General features: G+C 45.8%; 1 protein-coding gene across 1 annotated transcript in view; it reads right to left on the bottom strand.

The window, feature by feature from the left end:
* Positions 1-6956: 6956 nt before the first annotated feature.
* LOC140119827 (uncharacterized) overlaps positions 6957-15391 on the bottom strand; it is a 76452-nt gene continuing 68017 nt past the window's right edge. Inside the window, exon 5 of the mRNA XM_072139238.1 lies at positions 6957-7759. Coding sequence (XP_071995339.1) covers positions 7137-7759 — 623 coding nt within the window. The 3' untranslated portion in view covers positions 6957-7136. The remainder of the gene's footprint in view (positions 7760-15391) is intronic.

Genomic DNA, 15391 nt, shown 5'->3' on the forward strand with positions numbered 1-15391 from the left:
GTGTATGGGGAGACACTGATCACTACATAGATCCTAAGAATCCTTCACCTCTCCAGTCATTTCCCGCTGTTATTCCTAGAGATAAGAGCCGTGTCCTGGGAGACTCTCACCTCTCCGGTTATCAAGGAGATCATCTCCAGGGTGAGCTCCAGGATCCTGGCCGCCATCTGCTCTCTGTCCTTCTCCCGGATCCCTGGTGGATCATTGATGGAAAGGATCATCTTTAGGAGAAACCTCTGGGAGTCCTGGATCTATAGAACCAGAGGAAACATGACAAGAACTAAGAGCAAACTCTATATGAAGCAATTGTGTCCATGACATGTGTGATGTGACAGAAGGGGATTCTCCAGACACTGGAGGGGAGGTCACTGGACTGAGGGAGGAGGGATGGCGCTGGACTGTACGACTCCTCACTAATAAAACCTATTGTTCAATCCTCAATAAAGAGATAGTAAAAGTACAAATTTTATTAGAGCAAAATAACACACTGGTTAAAATGATCCCACTCCAGAGGGGACACAAGCAAGAGTTGCATCACAGGCAACAGATCAAGACATGTAACAAAAAATGTGAACAAATATAGGCATCAGTGGCCATATACAGATGGAAGATAACACTGTTGGGAAGCATAGGAAGTGTAAAGCAGTATTTTCTAAAAAGAGTACACAGAGAATGTTGTGTGAAGTTTACCCATGTTGTATGATCGTTGCCCGAGATAGCAGCAACCCCGACGCGCGTTTCGGCTGATGGACAGCCTTCGTCTGGGGGTGTGATCATCAGGGCGAAGAGCCAAGTTAAAAGGACCTAAACAGCCAATGATAGAGCAGAATAAAGATCATGTGATCAGGTATACTGCCATGTCTCATAGTGATCGCGAGACGTTGGTGGCCGGCAAACAAAAAGCATTCAGATTGACTGCGCATGCGCAGTGCAAAGTTCAGACGAAAACCCGAAGGTAAGAAGAAGTACGTCAGAAAAAAGAACCAGTGATGCGGCTGAGCTTGCGCAGTGGGATGTAAACAAAAGCGCGTCCAGGCGTTCAGCATAATTGATGCGCTCTGATACAGAAGGCTGCTTAGGTAAGCAAATTTAAAGTGTCCTTATGATAAAACAATGTACAGATCTAATGCTATAGTGCAATATTCTACTGGAGGCACATAAGACAATGATCGTTAAAAATGCAAAATACCAAACACTGCATCATCAGATAAAATATAGATAATACTGGAAATACTTAAACATGTGTATGCGCATCTATACAAAGAATTTTATAAATACCCTTATTATAATACATAAATCAGCAGATGTGCAACCTGTTCCATATGATCCATAAACAACTAGATTTATTAGTGATAAACTGCATGTTGGGTGAGGGAAGAAGTGTGATGACAGTGAGGGAAAGTCATACAAACATAGGGATATACATTTATTATAGAAAAAGTGGGTGGAATAAATACAAAATACAAATACATGACCTCTATATAAATAGAACCCCTTTATTGAGGGTTGAACAATAGGTTTTATTAATGCTTTCCAACAAGCCTAATGGTATAAAACTACTATAGGGAAGAAATATCACTACATTATGATAAACGTCGCCTGACTACCATAACATTGTTACCTTTCCCTAATTGTCTGTGTGTTTGGTTAATATAGACTCCTCACTAATAGCAGATACTGGACCCGACATGGAGGGATAAATCCCCCGCCCTCCATTATACACACCAGCCAGGCAATTTGCTCCACGGGCCACGCCATATGTGTACAACTCCATATAGTGCAGTGGTGGCGAACCTATGGCACGGGTGCCAACGGTGGCACTCGGAGCCCTCTCTATGGCCACCCTTGCCATCACCCCAGGGCAGAGTTCGCCAGACAGGACTCAAGGCCTCTTGCAGTCCCAGGCAGCCCAGGACCCTAGAAGGAAGCTACAATGATAATCCAAACTTCTTCTTCTTTCTACTGTATTGGTGTCCTCAGGTGCGTAATACAATTTAATCCTGTGACAGAGCAGGGAGTAATAAGTTACTGCTTAAATTGCTGCATTGGCACTTTATGAAAAATACATGGGTTTTGGTTGTAGTTTGGGCACTCGGTGTCTAAAAGGTTTGCCATCACTGATATAGTGTGTGTGCTCCAGGAACATGCTGGGAGTTGTAGTCCCTCCATATAGTGTGTGTGCGCTCCAGGAACATGCTGGGAGTTGTAGTCCCTCCATATAGTGTGTGTGCTCCAGGAACATGCTGGGAGGTGTAGTCCCTCCATATAGTGTGTGTGCTCCAGGAACATGCTGGGAGTTGTAGTCCCTCCATATAGTGTGTGTGCTCCTGGAGCATGCTGGGAGTTGTAGTCCCTCCATACATACCTCCCAACATTTGTGAAAAGGAAAGAGGGACAAAATGGCGGCACGCGTAGCGGCGATCCCCCTAAGCCACACCCCCAATCACTCCTTGGCCACGCCCCATTTATTTTAGCCATATTAAAACAATAAAAATCATCTCAATAAAAAAAAAAAAAAATTCATCCTCATTGGGATTTGAACCCAGAACCTGCAGTTTCCATGTACAATAATAACACAGCGCCCCAACCCACTGAGCTATAACCTCTGTAATTAACAAGGTGGAGAATTTTGGTAACTAAGAACTATGACTATATACTGCCTTGGTATATAGGGAGGGATCTTCTCAGATTATTGTAATTATTGCGACTATTATTATTATTATGGAGATTATTATTATTATTGAGATGATTATTATTATTTTTACCATTATTAATAATCATCTCCATAATAATAAAAATAATAACATTTATAATAATAATAATAATAGTCTGAATAATTACAATAATAATCTCTGAGAAGATCCCTCTCTATATATCAGTGCATTAGTCTGTGTCACAGTGTAAATGGCAGATAACATGTCTTACTTACCAGAAATCCGCAGCTCTGCATCACTGGGCTTATAGCTCAGTTAGTTAAGCTCCTGTCTATGGTGCAGAGGGTCCCAGGTTCGAATCTCAGCCTAGGCAACTTTATGTAATTTAATTATATAAATAGCTTGTGTCTGGGGAAGCCCTGGAGACCATATATGGACAGATACTGATCTGACCTGATGACGTGGTCCCTGCTCTCTCCGCTAAGCCCGACACTTCTCTGAAAAGGATTCCCTGCCCGATGTCTGCTCTGGGGAACCCTAGGAGATGCAGTGACCATATATGGACAGATACTGATCTGACCTGATGACGTGGTCCCTGCTCTCTCCGCTAAGCCCGACACTTCTCTGAAAAGGATTCCCTGCCCGATGTCTGCTCTGGGGAACCCTAGGAGATGCAGTGACCATATATGGACAGATGCTGATCTGAAGCTGATGACGTGGTCCCTGCTCTCTCCACTAAGCCGACACTTCTCTGAAAAGGATTCCCTCCCGATGTCTGCTCTGGGGAACCCTAGGAGATGCAGTGACCATATATGGACAGATACTGACCTGAAGCTGATGACGTGGTCCCTGCTCTCCGCTAAGCCGACACTTCTCTGAAAAGGATTCCTGCCCGATGTCTGCTCTGGGGAACCCTAGGAGATGCAGTGACCATATATGGACAGATGCTGATCTGAAGCTGATGACGTGGTCCCTGCTCTCTCCGCTAAGCCGACACTTCTCTGAAAAGGATTCCCTCCCGATGTCTGCTCTGGGGAACCCTAGGAGATGCAGAGACCATATATGGACAGATGCTGATCTGACCTGATGACGTGGTCCCTGCTCTCCGCTAAGCCCGACACTTCTCTGAAAAGGATTCCCTCCCGATGTCTGTAGAAGCCATTCTGTACTGTGAGTTCAGGCTTTCAAAGTATTTACTATGGGGACACAGCGCCGGGACACAGCGGGACCTGGGGGGAGAATCCGTGACAAGCTCATAGATGCCCGTGACGCGGGGCAGAGGTACGAAAAACGGGACGGTTGGGAGCTATGTGGACTCCATATAGTGCGTGCGCTCCTGGAGCATGCTGGGAGTTGTAGTCCCTTCATATAGTGTGTGTGCTCCTGGAGCATGCTGGGAGTTGTAGTCCCTTTTCTGATCACCTACCTCCTCTCTACCTCACACAGTCCTCCTGCTCACTAGTCATGTGATCTGGGGAGTAGATATGAGTCTGTGTATGAAGGACCTGTGGTGATGTCATAGAGCATGTGATCAGTGTAGGCGGGTCCTGGTTATTAGGAGGGGGGAGAGGACGGAGGGATTCAGTCACACAACTATGTGCAATTGCTTTTGACCCAGAAATTGTGTCTGTGCTGTTGCTCTTGTCTTTTAGGAGCTCGGAGTGTCAGCGCCTCTCATACCAATGTCCATTGAAAGTGACCAAGGGATTAATAATAATTATTATTCATATAGAAGCTACAGATACTGCGTTTGATTGGATCAAGAGGTGCACAAAAGGCGAGGCTAAGGGCGAATAATTTTCAAGCTCCACCCAATGAACGGGGCATATACGGAAGTCCCATGTGTAAGGCTGCATTCACACACATGTATGGGGGATGTATATACGGCTGACGTATGTACGGCCGATATACGTCCCCCATACACTTCTATGGGCTCACGGCATCGTACCGCGCTGCCGTGTGCCCGTCGTGCTGCGGTGCGGCAGGCTCACGGCAGTGTGCATGTAGCCTAAGGCTGTAGTAACACGGACATATTTCTCTAGTCCCGTATTTCCGTGCCGTTTGAGCCCGTATATACGTGGCGTTTTTCCATCAGTATGCAGCGCGTATGTAACCAGTATTTATACGTCCCCATAGGCTTCTAGGGCATACGGAACTGATTGTTTTCTCGTGATACTTTGTACTTCAAGTTAGTTGAAAAATTTTGGTGGTATGTTTTGCGTTTATGTTTTTATGAAAAAAAAGATATTTGGTGAAAACTCCTCCTGGGTACAACAATCCCCCATATGTGGTGGTCACCTGCTGTATGGGCACACGCCAGGGCATCGGAGGGGGGAGCTGCGCCATTCAGCAGATTATGCATTGTCAATTTGTATTGGCTATACAATATATTTTTTTGGCAATTTGGACCAATAAGGGCTTATTTCCTGTGAAATTAAATGCACTTAACATATACTACATTTCAGTGGGTATTTAACTTATTGATGAGATTTTATTGACTCATGAATGTACGGAGGAAAGAAAATTGTACATTTTGGTTTCCTTTCTTTTTGTATTTGTTGGGGGCCGTACATCGTACCATAAATATAACATTATCTTTACTTTATAGATCACTACGATTACGGTAATTCCTCAATTATCGTTTTTTTTATATATTTTTTTACAATTTTACTGAAAAAAACTAATATAGAGAAAATCTCATTTATTTTTGTATCTTATTTTGTATCTTTTCGGAGACATAACTTTAATATGTTTTGTTTCACAGAGCTGGTTTGGGGCTTTTTTTTTTAGACATTTCATTTTATTTTTCACAACAAAATCCAAAATAATAAAGTGATATGCATAGTTTACAGGTCTGATCATCACTTTGATATGACTCATTTCAAACATTTCTACAAATGTGCAAGTACATCACGGGTTCAATCTAACTCTTGCTATGTGGTTGCATCCGCTATTGTTTCCATTCTGTCTACGTGTCATGTATGGGGTAGGACCGCGGCATTAAGTGGGCTCTGTCCTGGTGTTAAGTTTCCCAGTGTGCCTCTAAGTTCCTCCATGTTATACCATTGTGTAAGGCAAAATGGGGTGACCAGTTCCACAATTTCTGCCCTGGACATATGCATCGTAATAAATTTTCTCCATTGGTTTGTTTTTTTTGGTGTCTTAAAGGAAACCTGTCACCAGGGACCTCATTTTTCACTATAGACAGGTTGCAGAAGCCCATCACGCCTGCAATGCTAAAAATGCCTCTCTGCCTTTTATAAGCATTTCCATTACAATATAGTTGTGTTATAACTTACCTTGCATTCTGACAGAATCCTCTGTGCAGTCTCAGGGGTTAGGCTTTGGCTTGGATGCATTTCAAAAAACAACATGTGACTTGTCTCTCACCCAGCCAAACCAGTTCCCTATGCTGTACTAAGGAGACCCAGTTAGGTCGAAACAGTGCTGTCTACAGTTGGGAGTCTTTTCCTTGTGGAATAGATACTGGTTTGGTTTTAATCCTGCATCATGTCATAAGGCCTCTTGTAAGTCATGCTTGATGTCAAGGGAGCTGCCTTACAAGTAGCTAAAATAGGCGGGTTTTCCTTATCCAATCCTGGAAAATTTTGCATATTTTCCCAGTAACCTGCTAAAAAACATTATAATCCAGATTTATGACCTGACGGGGTGGCAATGAGTTAAGATCTTTGTTTGAAAGCTGTGTGTTTGTTTGTTTTGGGTCTGCTAATAGTCGGTGGGCCCTTTCCACTCTGCATTTGCCTTGAAGCCCCAATGCCCTTGGCAGGTCGATTTTGCAAAAAGCTTGCAGGTCTCCTGGGTGGACGGCTTCCGAGAGTCCTACCAGTCGTCTTGAAAGATTTTCAATGTCATTCATTTTTTCTGATCCGAGTTTCCAGCCTGGATCACACTCGTCTTGTTTGGTGTCGGGGTATCTATGTGAGGAGTTTGGCTGGGTGCGTGGCCTGTCAGAATTCTTTCCTCTGTGTCCTGCCTTGGAGGCAATGTAGGCTGTGTATGATCCAGTTCAAGTGGAGCACTGAGCATGCTTCGCTCCAGGAGGTAAGACCCAGCTCCTGGAGAGCATTGTGCAGCCTCAGGACACCAGCAGACCCTGGGGCTGCCATCAGAGCCTCGGACCCCCCCAGTAAGTGAAGTAGTTCCTGCCGCCCATGACGTACTACTACGTTAAATGTCAGTAAAGGGGTTAATGAATTTACAAAATAAAGTCATGTAGAAAAACCATGTATAGTTTGATCATTAGTACATATACATATGCCAATTTTCTACAACAGGTCTTTATAGAAAGATTTTTAGGATAATTGGCCCAATGTAACCCAATGAAACTGCAGAATATGATATATAAAGATTTATTTTATTTTTTTTAATTATTATACGATGCAGACCTCAGCAGAAGTCATCCTAAAGAACAGTATCCAATAGTAGAGATAGAGACTGTTAATGTTCATAGTGTAAGAAATGTTAACATGGCTTCTCCCCTGTGTGAGTTCTCTGATGTTTAACAAGACTTGATGTCTGCCTAAAACATTTCCCACATGTAGTACATGAAAATGGCTTCTCCCCTGTGTGAATTCTCTTATGGTCAACTAGACTTGATTTCTCACTGAAACATTTTCCACATTCAGTACATGTAAATGGCTTCTCCCCTGTGTGAGTTCTCTGGTGGTTAACAAGATACCGTTTATGACTAAAACATTTTCCACATTCGGGACATGAAAATGGTTTGTCTCTCGTGTGGGTTGTCTGATGTCTAAAAAGCTTTCCTTTATCGCTAAACCTTTTCCCACATTCAGAACATGAAAATGGCTTCTCCCCTGTGTGAGTTCTCTGATGAATAACAAAATTTGGTTTATGACTAAAACATTTCCCACATTCAGTACAAGAAAACAGTTTCTCTCCTGTGTGAATTCTCTGGTGTTTAACAAGAATTGAATTATCGCTGAAACATTTGCCGCATTCAGTACATGTAAACGGCTTCTCCCCTTTGTGGGTTCGCTGATGTTTAACAAGATATGATTTATGACTAAAATATTTTCCACATTCAGGACATGAAAATGGTTTCTCTCCTGTGTGACTTCTCCAGTGTTTAACAAGACTTGAATTATTGGTGAAGCACTTTTCACATTCGGTACATGAGAATGGCTTCTCCCCTTTGTGACTTCTCACATGTCGATCAAGACTTGATTTCTTGGTAAAATTTTTCTCACATTCTGAACATGAAAACATCTTTTCCTTTCGGTGACTTTGAAGATGAATGAGAAGATTTGATTCTTGATTAAAACGTTTCTCACATTTGGGACATGAAAACTGCCTCTTATCTCCATGATTTCCCTCCTCTGTGGAAAGATGTGACTGATTATCTTCTACTTCACCACAAGGAGATGAGGGGGGACGTCCATGGGAACCTCTTATACTTTCTGAAAATATAACCACATAATCACATTAAGAGGTTTAGCCCAGCTACAAGCAGAAGTTAGACAAGATTTCGTCCACGTGTTGTTGGTGAATTGGAGTGGGTCCAGATGCCCCTGACTACCCCCTCAGTCAGTTTTTATGTCTTGCCGTGCAAAGTAAAATGGTCAAATGAAAAAATTGATAGAAAATGTAACTTTTACTTGACCAAATAAAAAAATAGTCCACTCTCCGTTTTCAATTTGTCTTGTCTGTTTTTGTTCTATATCTTTTACCTACCAGATATATATATATATATATACTACTAGTTAGATGAGGCATAAAGGGAGCATATATTGGGGGTGGGGTCTGACTTAGACCATACGATCAGCTGACTCCTCTGACGGATGGACACGCGTCCCCCTCATGTGACCTAGGACACGTGTCTCAGACTCTCGTGATAATAGGAGGTTTAGGGATTAGATCGCACATTGAAGCGCTATGTGAGATTTTGGTTCCTATTGCTCTAGATGTAGTCAACTAGACTCTGATATTGGTCAATTTTTTAAATTTGAGTTAAAGTTAAGTTTTTAATCTATTTTTTCATTTGATTATTTTGTTCTGTTCTTGATGATTGTTGATGGTTGATTTTGGCTTGGAAGGACACTGTGATGCGGGGCCTGTGGTTGCCCTAGGTACAGTAGTGTTTCCTTCATGTTGGGCAAGTCTGTACTGATTTGTTTTTTGTGTCTTGTCACATTACACAACTCCCCCGCCCACTTTTTTGAGGATGGGAGGACACATCTCATCACATGCTTTGTTCACTTTGAGGCCCCTTAGCAGGTCCAGTAGCTCCTCACCAGAGACAGTTAGTATCTCACCTCTGGTTTTAGTTGAGGGTATATTGGTATACTGGTTATAATTTCTGGTTTATCCTGGTGCCCTTCGGGGGTGTGATTGAAAAAGAGGTTCAGGCCCTCTGCTTGTTTATGTCAGGAGACTGCTGTGTTTTCTTACTCAGCCCCAGTCCAAACTCTCTTTACATCATTAGCTTCAGATTTAACTGTAAGTATATAGTGTCAGGGACTGCCCCTCCCTCACGTGAGAGATTCTGCCTGTGTATGACTCGGTGAAGAGAAATCAGCTCCCTCCCTCAGGAATGAGAAAGACATTGGCGGTTTAACTCCAAAATCAGCTCCCGAATCAGTCAGTCACATACAGCCAATGTTTCTCCTGGATATAACCTCCCCCTGCAATGTACCATTTATACTTGAGTATAAGCCGATTTGCTGGAAAAAAAAAAAAGAACTTGGCTGATACTCCAATTTATGGAAAAACAAACAAATGCTGTACTCAAATTTCCTCTGAGTAAGTCCTATTCTGTCCTCCGATTCTCCGACCCTGTTTCCCTATGTGGTGCCGTCACAAGTACCAAGATGTCATCATAGTGTGTACAGTTTTTTTTTTCTTATAGGCTGGGCATACCTCGGGCAGGGGCTGCAGGCTATATATTATGGGGCATGGACTGGCAGGCTATATGCTGGGGCAGAGGGCTGGCTGGACATATACTAGGGGCAAAGGGCTGGCTGTCTATATACTGGAGACAAAAGGCTGCTGGCTATATACTGGGGACAGTAGGCTAGCTAGCTATATACTAGAGGGCATGGGCTGCATGGCTATACACTGGGACTATAGACTGGCTGGCTTTGTACTAGAGGGCATGGGCTGAATAGCTATATACTGGGTGGAGGCTTATACTCGACTCAATAGGTTTTCAGTGTTTTTTGTGTTAAAATTAGGTACCTCGGCCTATACTCGAATATATACGGCATAAGGGAAAAATAACCCACAAGATACATGAAAGGCTCTTACCCTCCTCTGTCACTGATGAGGGGATTTCCTCTCCGCTCCTCCTTCCACCACAACTTTCCTGGAAAGATCCAACATGAAGGACCTGAGAAAACAAGGAAATGTCTCCAGAGATTCTCTTATATCCAAGTGATGGACAGAAACCTCTAGAAGGCGGGATCTAAATAATCTCCAGCAGGAGGAGACGGGATCCACATTCATCCCAATATTTTACACTTCAATGTTATGATTATCTTACTGCATAAACCAATGAGATACGATCCTGAGGTGGAGACTGCGCTCATGGACACCAGGGCTTAGATTATTTACTTCTCCTGCTCTGGACTGTAAGTTCCGCCTCACTGGTCCTTGAGAAGGTTAGTAGTAGCTTAATTATGTCACAGGTGCTCCTGCGACCCATGTCTGGGGTCCTGGGCACACCCGTGTGCCTTCGTGCTGCAGTGCCCCGGCGTGGTGGCTGCAGGCTTACTCACCCTTCCATGCTCCAGCGATAACATCATTGTTCCGGTGCGCACACACGTGTTGGCTCTGAGAAATTTAAAGTTTGAAATTTAAATTTAAAGCCCAGCTGCCCTAGAGAAAGTGTTATTTAGAGACTCTTCTGATTTATCCATTGTGACCTTTGCCTTGTTTCCAGACCTTGATTTTCTGCCACCTACCTTGACCATATGCTACATTCCCGACTCCAATCCTGTGCCCCGAGTCCTGACCTTCTGCCCGACTTTGACTCTATGTACCTTGCCTTGGCCACTGCCGCGAGCAAGTCGCGCCTGTGGAGTGGACTTATGGTATCCCACCACAGCAAGTCCAACTCGCTTTGCGGCGGGCTTTGGTGAATACAGGGTGCTTTGGTGAATACTCCACTCCTATGTGTCGGCTTACTCAATCGCTTGCTGCGGTTCAGTTGGTCCACGACTACTGATCCTACATGCAGGTCCATCAGCTTACTCAGCTTACCGCCATCATGCAGCAGTTATTGGCCGCCCAGCAACAGCAACCAGTTCCTGTGGTTGCTCTGGGTTCCTCTGCAGAACCCAGACTGCGTTTGTCTATGCCTTCTAAGTATGACGGAGACACCACTTCGAGGAACCAGTCCGTGTATCTTCTGCTGAGCTGAGGACTGTGTGATTGGATTCTGTTTGCACGGAATCTGCCGTCTTCTCTGAGTGACCTCATCACCCTAGCAATTTGGATTGACATCCGGTTCACAGAGTGACTGGAGGAGCAGTGCCTAGAAAATATGCATATCAAGCAGTCCCATCTTCCAAAGACCATCACAGCCGCTCTCCTTTTCTGCTGCAGGTGGACAAAGCTCGTCTGAAACCCCAAGAGCACTCCAGACAGGGACAGGAGAATCTTTGCCTCTACTGTGCTAGCTCAAAGCACTTTCTTAGGACCTGTCCACTCCGTCCACAGTGTCCGGGAATGCACGCACCTAGGATTCCTGGGAAAGGCGTCCCTAGGTGAGAGCAAAGCCTCTTTACGTCTGAACATACCCATCCTCCTCAGTCCTGGGACGCGTAGCCAGTTTAAAGCTTCTGCCTTCCTAGATTCTGGAAAATCACTGTGAAGAACCGCTACCCACTGCATTTGATCATAGAACTCCTCAACCACCTACGTTGAGCCAAGGTCTTCACCAAATTAGACTTATGTGGGGAGTACAATCTCATCCGCGAAGGCAGAGAATGGAAGACCACCTTCAATACTCATGATTGGACACTTCGAGTATCCCGTTATGCTGTTTGGACGCACCAGCCGTATTCCAGGAGTTTGTTAACAACATTTTCAGGAACTTGCTATATACCTGTGTCGTGGTGTACCTGGACGATGTCCTGGTGTTCTCTGCTGACCACAAGTCCCATCAGGATCACGTAAAATTAGTCCTCAGGCACCCAAGGGCCAACCGCCTGGATGCAAGCTCAAGAAGTGCCTATTTCACCAAAAGCGTCTTCCTAGCTTCAGGTATATCATCTCTGAGAAGGGACTCCGGTGGCGGAAGAAACTTTCTCCAGGCTGAAGTCTGTTTTTGCATCTGCTCCTGTACTCGGCCCGATACGGAGACCATTCCTGTTGACGCTTCCTTGGTAGGAGCTGGAGCCGTTCTCACCCAGAAAGGGCCCAAAGGCCGAACTCTCACTTGCGGCTTCTTCTGTAGAACCTTCTCAGCTGCAGAGTGGAACTATTCCATAGGGAAGCTTCCAGAAGGAGCCTGTCAATACGTCTGTATGTATACTGACCAGAAAAATCTCCTGTATCTCCAGACCGCTCAACCCCTCAATCCACAGCAGGCTCGTTGGTCCCTCTTCTCCTCTCATTTCAACTTCCTGATCCATTTTAGACTAGCAGAGAAGAATGTCAAAGAAGATGCCCTCTCTTTTGTGCCTCCGATGTAATTGGGGACGAACGAGCTCCTAGACATATCATTCCTCCTGAAAGGATTGTTGTTGCCGCTCCTGTGGATCTACGGCAAATTCCTTCCTATGTCCGACCTGTTCTTTATAAGAGGATATTGTCTTTGGGACATTGCTCTCGTGTGGCTGGGCACCCTGTGGTGCAGAGACCTGTCGCTCTCATCTCTAGTTTCTACTGGTGGCCAGATCTGGTCAAGGATGTACGAGACTTTGTGTAGTCTTCCTCTCTCCGTGCCTTCTGATGTTTACCGCTGTGGAAGACTTGGTACAAGACCTCAAGTCCATCTGGGAGCAAACTCGTCTGCCCGCACCAAAACTCAGGCCAACAAGAACGCAGGTCTCCCCCAGTCTTCTATACTGATGAAACAGTGTGGCTGTCCTCTAGATAAGTCCAGCTGAAGATTCCCAGCTACAAATTTGGTCCTCATTTCCTTGGTCCATTCGAGGTGTTGAAGCACATTAACCCCGTACTCCCATGCACATCCCAAACTCCTTCCATGACTCCCTTCTAAAGCCAGTCATCCTGAATTGTTTCTCCCGGCAAGTAGCTCCTCCTTCTCCTGTGACTGATTCCACCAATGTCTTTGAAGTAAAGGAGATCCTGGACGTGAAGTCGGTTAGAGGGAAACAGTTCTTTCCTATTAAGCAGGGATTCGGGCCAGAGGGGAGGTCTTGGGAGTCTGAAGACAACATTCTGGACCGCAGTGTTCTTCAGAGGTTCTTCAGGCCAAGAAGAGGGGGAGGTCGAAGGAGGGTGTACTGTCACGGGTGCTCCTGTGACCAATGTCTGGGGTCGCAGGGGCACAAGTGTGCCCCTGTGCTGTGGTACCTCGGCGCAGCAGCTGCAGGCTTAATCGACTGTCCACGCTCGCCAACGGCGTCTGTGGTTCGGAGTGTGCGTGCCCGCCCTTTGGGCACTTGCGGCGTCTCTGTGAGATTTAAAGGGCCAGCACGCTGCTAATTGGCGCTGGCATGCTGCTGCTATTTGGCCGCTGCCCTGCTATATAGCCCGCCCCTTCCTGTTCACTCATGACTGATCTTTGTGCCCAGTTGCCTTAGACAAAGCGTTGTGACTTTTGCCTCATTTCCTGACCTTGATTCTCTGCCACCTGCCTTGACCATCTCTGATCCTTTTTCCGTCGCTCCTGACCTCCTGCCCAACTTAGATTCTGACTGCTGTCTCTGTACCTCCCCTTGACCACTACTGCAAGCAAGTTGCGCCTGTGGAGCGACCTGGTGGTATCCCTCCGCAGCAAGTCCAACTCACCTTGTGTTGGGCTCTGGTAAATACCGGGTGCCACTTATACACTGCTCCCAGTTTCCAACTTACTCCATAGCTTGCGGCGGTTCAGTGGGTTCACCACTACCAATCCTGACACATTACATCAATCTCTAGAGGATTTAAAGCAATCTCAGCTCCATCTACCTGATGATCCAGTGGGACATTCTCCTCCGGTTCCACTTTAACAACATGGAAATATTGAGGACTGGGACATCTCTCTGGTTCCTGTGTAATATCTCGGGAATCTCCAGGACTGGGACATCTCTCTGGTTCCTGTGTAATATCCCGGGAATCTCCAGGACTGGGACATCTCTCTGGTTCCTGTGTAATATCTCGGGAATCTCCAGGACTGGGACATCTCTCTGGTGGATTTCTGTGACTGGATCCATCTATAGGAAATATACACAGTGACTGATACATTGTCTATATGTGATGATGAGATGATGGAGGAGGTGACCTCACACCTGCTCTGTCCTCTATAATCAGGAAGGTCTCCTCTTACCTGGTGATGTGAGGGGCTGGTGGTCCTCCATCATGATGTCCTTGTACTGGTCCTTGTGTCCTTCTATATACTCCCACTCCTCCATGGAGAAATAGACAGTGACGTCCTGACACCTTATAGGAACCTGACACCCACAATGACACAGTCATCACCCAGACCCCTCCCTTGTGTTATTGTACAATGTCCCAGCATTCCCGGCAGCACTCACCTCTCCGCTCAGCAGCTCAGTGATCCTGGAGGTAAGTTCTAGGATCTTCTGCTCATGTATCAGTGAATGAGGTGGAGGCTCGGTGATGGGGCTCTGGGTCCATCCTCCTGACACACGGGGGGTCACACACTCACCAGACGACTTCTTCACTACTGTGTAATCCTGTGTATGGGGAGACACTGATCACTACATAGATCCTAAGAATCCTTCACCTCTCCAGTCATTTCCCGCTGTTATTCCTAGAGATAAGAGCCGTGTCCTGGGAGACTCTCACCTCTCCGGTTATCAAGGAGATCATCTCCAGGGTGAGCTCCAGGATCCTGGCCGCCATCTGCTCTCTGTCCTTCTCCCGGATCCCTGGTGGATCATTGATGGAAAGGATCATCTTTAGGAGAAACCTCTGGGAGTCCTGGATCTATAGAACCTGAGGAAACATGAGAAGAACTAAGAGCAAACTCTATATGAAGCAATTGTGTCCATGACATGTGTGATGTGACAGATGGGGATTCTCCAGACACTGGAGGGGAGGTCACTGGACTGAGGCAGGAGTGATGGCGCTGGACTGTGTGACTCCTTACTAATAGCACATACTGGACCGGACATGGAGAGAGACTTTGTGTGCCCAGACCATGCTGGGAGTTGTAGTCCCTCCATATAGTGTGTGCTCCTGGAGCATGCTGGGAGTTGTAGTCCCTCCATATAATGTGTGTGTTCCTGGAGCATGCTGGGAGTTGTAGTCCCTCCTTATAGTGTGTTTGATCCTAGAGCATGCTGGGAGTTGTAGTCCCTCCTTATAGTGTGTGTGCTCCTGGAGCATGCTGGGAGTTGTAGTCCCTCCATATAGTGTGTGTGCTCCTGGAGCATGCTGGGAGTTGTAGTCCCTCCATACAGTGGGGGTCATTTACTAGAGGTCCGATTCGCGTTTTCCCGACGTGTTACGCGAATATTTCCGATTTGCGCCGATTGTACCTAAATTGCCCCGGGATTGTGGCGCACACGATCGGATTGTGGCGCATCGGCGCCGGCATGCGCGCGACGGAAATCGGGGGGCGT

Source organism: Engystomops pustulosus, chromosome 2 (assembly GCF_040894005.1).
Source record: "Engystomops pustulosus chromosome 2, aEngPut4.maternal, whole genome shotgun sequence".
Classification (NCBI taxonomy): Eukaryota; Metazoa; Chordata; class Amphibia; order Anura; family Leptodactylidae; genus Engystomops; species Engystomops pustulosus.